Below are 6,072 nucleotides of genomic sequence, written 5' to 3'. Positions count from 1 at the left end.
GAGTATCATGGGGTTGATGTTAAAGTACGTATGATATGTGCACATATAAGTATTTGACAAGAACCGGTACGCATCAGAGAAAAAGCTCCTTGTGGTACAGGACGAGCAGGACGTAGAGGACGCGCGCTCGTGGCTTGCTTGGTGCAAGGTGGAGGCACTGCTATGATGTTAAGCGTAGTGTAGTGTATAGAATAAAGTAAGATACTGTATATTAGGGATATCTGTTTGAAATAAACATAGTCAAAGAGATCTGCTGATGTTAAATTGTTAGTTTTCCCCGTAGAACGAGACAACTTCTACGCAAATCCTCCTTATAAGGAGCCGAAGTTCAGACTAACGAGGGACACAAGACAGATGTACGAGAGAGACAACTTTCAACACTTTATCAGCCCCTCCTTTTTATTTTCACGTTTACAAGCAGTGTTAAATAACGATTTACGTATGTTATTTTCCGGTTGAGAAAAAAAAATCAAGAAGCGTAGGTGAAACTTTAAGATTAGAAGACAGCGAAGGTATATTCACTGTTTACCACTAGTCGTCAACACTTTGGCAGGATACCATCGTTTCTCCCATTAAGCGATTGTCTCTGCTGGGTTGACTTTCACATCCGTGGTCTTGAGCACATTCCACGTAATTTTCTTGTTATCCCATAGTACCAACAAAAACATCTTGTCACTACTTTTTTTTTTCTTTTTTATTTACTTTTTTCTAAAAAAAATTACTAACCAAATTCTTATTAAACAATCACAATATCCTTAACTATGTTCTTATTTTGTACTTATATATTTTTTTTTCCAATTGCTTACTTTTTTTTGCTGTCATCAGACTTATCTTTTAATACAAGAATGTAAATCAAAATATGTGTATATTGCCATGACAACAACGCTCTATCCTTTCACATTTTTTATAATAATCTCTTATTACCTCTCACATAAAAAGAATTAAATGTGGCTACCTATTTAATACGCACTTAACATTAAATCAAGTTATAATATAAAATGAAGTCATAGATTTAAACAAAAAAAGTCGTGTAAAATTTTTTAAATAGCTACTACAATATTTCTTCCAATTTTTGCTTTATTCTGCTGCGTTTAAAAGGCCAACTCAAATTGTTTGACGTACGCAGTTACAAACTTTTAACAATTAAAAATCCATTTTAAACGTTTGTCTATTCCAGCCCTAAAATATGCCGGTTTTAGTAGAATGACCCATGTATGTATCGATATGTGCGCATATATAGATAGGTGCAGTCGATGAACGCGTGACTTACACTTATACCGCACACCTTAACGTGAGCCAAAAAAAAAAGATAGCGCATACAAGCACAAATAGTGGCTTAAAACAAAACACGCGCAAGAGTTTGCGGGGGCTCTCCTGTTGTTATTTTTTTTTATGTTTTCCTGGGCCACTCCTGATTGATATTTTGGCAAGAAATCTTCGTTGAGTAGCAACATTTTTTGGTATCCCGCAGCCACAACGACCATTTCGAGGTGTGAGGAGATAGCAGAAATCAACATCATAAAATCTTCAAACTTAAAAATAAGTAGGTATAATTTTAAAAAGACAGCCTTTAAAATTTGCTATTCTATTCAATTTCACTGTTTATTAACTCATTTAGCCATATAAGTTTCTTGTAAACTTTTTACGTTTTGCCATATATATTATATATATAGATACAGTCCTTGTCATCTACAAAATCTTGCGTGACATCAGTATCAGTTTCGTCGTCTATTCTGTCCGGTATTTTGTCCGAGGTTAAAGATATTTTTTTAACGTGCTCGATATACACTTATGCACTTTCCTGCTGCAACAATTATTTCCGCAGCCTTTTTAACACGAATAAGAAACTATTTTAGCAAAATATATTTGACTGTTACAGTTGTACATGAGCGTAGCTACGATTTTTATTTTTGTGGGGCTATAATTAATCGTAATGCAAGGTTAATTGAGAAAAATGTATAAAACAAAAATTTTCCAAGTCTAATTTTAAGTATTCATTGCATAAGAAAAGTAAAAATCTTCCTTGTCAGTGTATCAATTTTTTTCCTATGATACGATGAAAATGTACTCGGTAAAGTTAAAAAAAATCGTAATTCAGGGATAAAATACTTAAACTATATAACGCCAATTTTTTAATACAGTATACTGTGTATGTAACGCTACAAATATGTACAACAACTTATTTAAACTCAAACGCCAGCCGCAGCCCGTATTTTGCTTCATGTGCACCGCAATGCGACCACCTATAGTCGCAAGGGAGGCGTACAGATGGGAGCGCATGGCTTATGCTGGCTGTAACAATGCGCCTTTCTCGATTTTTTAAGCTTTATTTTCAATAAAATTGATAAAGTGCTCTGTCACTGTGATGCACAAGTACATAAAGATGATGTACAAATTTTTTGCAATAAAGTTTTGCAAAAAAAGTCAATTTCTTGGATCTCGGCTTCAGAGTAAGCTAGAACATTTTTTTTATAATGTGTTTTTTAATGACAAATTCTATGCCGTTTGTTTGGAAAAAAAACATGTAAAGTTTTTAATAACACTTTAAAGTTTCGCTCTAAAATATTAATTAACTAAAAAATAACAATTATTTGGCAATTTTACAAATAGCTTTTTGTTGTGCAACTTATATCTGTATTTTCTCGAAGTTACGTTCAAATTGATAAAATTTTTTTTTCTACGTCGATTGAAAATTTTTATTAACAGTAATGAATTTAAAAAAGTATCTATTTTGTAGGACATTTGATGACGAAGATATTGATGGTCGTAAAAATTCTCTTAAATTAATAAAAGCGGAGATGTAAGCTAACAAGCGGCTAAATTTAAGCAAAAACACAGTAAGGCACGACTGATAAGAGAGAGTATATATTACTGTTATTACCACACTGTGTCAAAAGTCGGTACTCTTCTGTACAGGGTTTTTGAAAAATGTGTACATCCCATGGGATAAAAGTCTTCGTTTTTTTCTATTTTCGTTTTTGAAATAGTTTGCAATGCAATTTTAAGCCTCTTACAAGATAAAGTCAGGACCATACTCCATACTCAAACACTACACGGCGCTGAGCTCATTAAACAAAGCAAACTTGCTCTGGAGCAGTGGCTTTTTCTTATACATCGTACATGTTAAGGAAAAAATTCTAATTACTTAGGTATTATGGCGCTATATTAGCTATATTAACCATATTAGCACCCAACAAATTCATTGTTTATCGAATATAGGAATGGCTGGCATTCGTGCAGGTGGAGTGCAGGCATACAACTATTGCGAGTACATGGATATGGTGCTTATGAATGGTTGGTGCCATTTAATGCTGAAGGTGCTGCGCGTATGTATGCTCAAAGGTTTCCAGAACGCCGTCGACTAGCTGCAAACACCATTCTTGCTGCTGTCAACCGTGGTTATAATGACGAAAACCTTCTTCCTGTGGCTCAACGAGGCCGAGGCCAAGGTATACACACAATATATAAATTTTGATATTACAAAAGCATGAAATATGCCGAAATGCGCACACAGCTACTCCACGTCAGTATAGAAATTAAATGTAAACAAAGTGTAGTGCGTCAAAATTAGATGGCATGCGGCAAGTCAGCTGAATTCAGTACTTAGCTACACTCTGTTTCGTAGAAAAACGGGGGCTTGGGGAGCACGCAAGATAAGAACCAGTGGACAGTGGGTACTTGGGTATCCAAGAGAGAAATTATACTTCTATAAAATTATATAGCAAATGATACAACTATAATCATAATTTTTTTTTTTCATATTATAGTGCACTACGTCCTTCTCTGGGCACTTGGCATATAAATATAAATATTATGGCACAATACAATATAAGCAATATGAAGGCTGGCCAGTATTGGCGTCGAACCTACCGTGTGTGACGTCATCAGTAATGACGTCACTACCGACTCGTTGTAGGGAAAATACGTTAGCAGCATAGGGACGGAGTAAGGTTTTATTTATTTTCTCGACAACAAAGGTAAGAATCAATGTGATTTTTATTGTGATTTGTAAAGTGATGAAAATCCCTTAACTTAAAATTTTGAAAGTTTAATAATTATAGTGACAAGAGTAATATCTATGTAAAAGTCCCTCATAACCTCTCCCAATATTTGTTTGTATTTCCAGTAACGTGCAAAGTCCATCAATATTATCAATGCATCTGCCTATGTCTGCAATTTGTCAATTTGGAAAGTGCACCATTTCCAGTCGGAATTATGTTGAAGGAGAAAAGTTGCTGAACGCTAATCATATTTTAAAGTGCGGGAAAATGTCAGAGATGGGAAATGTCATTCGCATTACAGCTTATTGCCTTCAAACGACTGATATAAATGGAAAACCACATGAAATTAGAGGAGAAATATTGTTAGATGGCAGTATAAAATCTTTTTTGTGTTCCTGCAAGGCTGGATTAAGTCAAAAATGCAAATACGTGCTGGCTGTTTTGCTATACTGCTGCAGGTAAAATTCAATGAATTTTTTTTTGTCATTTCAATGAATAATGATTTCCTAATTGAATTATTATTTTATGAATATTCGCCAATATCTCTATGATTCGTTGACGCTGGTCTGCAGATAAATCTGAAGTATCGCAACCCCTGTGCAATGACGAGTAACACTCATGATCCTTCACCCTCGTTGCTTTGTACTGCTCCAGAGTTTTCTTTTGGGGTTTTTGCCAGGCACACTTTACATCAGTACACGATAGTTGTTCAAGTCCATCAATATCATTTCTAAAATTCAATTAGGAGATTATTATTCATTGAAATGACAAAAAAAATTCATTGAATTTTACCTGCAGCAGTATAGCAAAACAGCCAGCACGTATTTGCATTTTTGACTTAATCCAGCCTTGCAGGAACACAAAAAAGATTTTATACTGCCATCTAACAATATTTCTCCTCTAATTTCATGTGGTTTTCCATTTATATCAGTCGTTTGAAGGCAATAAGCTGTAATGCGAATGACATTTCCCATCTCTGACATTTTCCCGCACTTTAAAATATGATTAGCGTTCAGCAACTTTTCTCCTTCAACATAATTCCGACTGGAAATGGTGCACTTTCCAAATTGACAAATTGCAGACATAGGCAGATGCATTGATAATTGATGGACTTTGCACGTTACTGGAAATACAAACAAATATTGGGAGAGGTTATGAGGGACTTTTACATAGATATTACTCTTGTCACTATAATTATTAAACTTTCAAAATTTTAAGTTAAGGGATTTTCATCACTTTACAAATCACAATAAAAATCACATTGATTCTTACCTTTGTTGTCGAGAAAATAAATAAAACCTTACTCCGTCCCTATGCTGCTAACGTATTTTCCCAACAACGAGTCGGTAGTGACGTCATTACTGATGACGTCACACACGGTAGGTTCGACGCCAATAAGACTATGTAGTTTCATCGGTTTCATCGAATCTTCGATGATTTAAAAATAATTTCCTACCGCCAACACTGATTACATCTATAACGTCACACTCACACACTTATTCCTACTCCATATGTATTACCCGAAATATAATTGTGTCTCAAATACTAAGACAAACCTTCCTGTAGTACCACTTTCTTCAATAGCATAGACAACTATGCGAGTACATGCACACTTTTCCCCCACTAACTGTTTAAGTCAAAGAATCACCTCTATCACACTCAAAAAAAGGAACCACAATAAAAATAAATTATTGTACTTGTACAGAATAAAAAAATTTTTTTTTAATTATAAAAATTTTTAAAAATGTTGAGAAATTGTATAAACAATTGATAATTTTAAAAGTAGCAAATTAATGATAAGTAAATCAATGTTTATTATTACGTAGGAAGCCTGCTCTGCTGAAATATAATAATTTTTATGTTTTAGAAAAAAAGATTTAACTAAAAAAATTAGTTTATGAAATAAATTATTTATTTATAATTAAAGCAACTCAATAAAAACAGTGAATTAAAATTTACACTGAAAATAAGTTCTGAACCACAAGATAAGTACCAAAAACCGAGATTCTACTGTCGGGAGCGTTCGTAGTAGAGTGGGTAAAGTGCTCGGCTAGTATGCAAAGGGTTGGGT

At 34.1% G+C, this 6,072-nt stretch overlaps 1 protein-coding gene across 1 annotated transcript; it reads right to left on the bottom strand.

Moving 5' to 3' along the window:
• Positions 1-4,167: 4,167 nt before the first annotated feature.
• LOC149374087 (uncharacterized) lies at positions 4,168-5,301 on the bottom strand. The gene is made up of 3 exons (XM_089594991.1): positions 5,274-5,301; positions 4,794-5,124; positions 4,168-4,731 (listed from the first exon to the last, which is right to left on the bottom strand). The coding sequence occupies exons 2-3, from the start codon at positions 5,096-5,098 to the stop codon at positions 4,485-4,487; spliced, it is 552 nt and encodes a 183-aa protein (XP_089451117.1). The 5' UTR covers positions 5,099-5,124; positions 5,274-5,301; the 3' UTR covers positions 4,168-4,484.
• Between the last annotated feature and the right edge of the window lie 771 nt (positions 5,302-6,072).

This window comes from Copidosoma floridanum, unplaced genomic scaffold (assembly GCF_036245765.1).
Source record: "Copidosoma floridanum isolate Cflo_tuat_1 unplaced genomic scaffold, Cflo_Japanese_pri ptg000022l, whole genome shotgun sequence".
NCBI lineage: Eukaryota > Metazoa > Arthropoda > Insecta > Hymenoptera > Encyrtidae > Copidosoma > Copidosoma floridanum.
The sequence above is the reverse complement of the archived record's forward strand: the minus strand, read 5'-3'. Positions and strand labels throughout refer to the sequence as shown.

Excerpts from the sequence above, each read along its gene's own strand:
- LOC149374087 (XM_089594991.1), bottom strand. The coding sequence starts at position 5,098 with ATGCATCTGCCTATGTCTGCAATTTGTCAATTTGGAAAGTGCACCATT. Across the intron at positions 4,732-4,793 it reads GTTTTGCTATACTGCTGCAG|AAATGATATTGATGGACTTG; the intron begins GTAAAATTCAAT and ends ATTGAATTTTAG.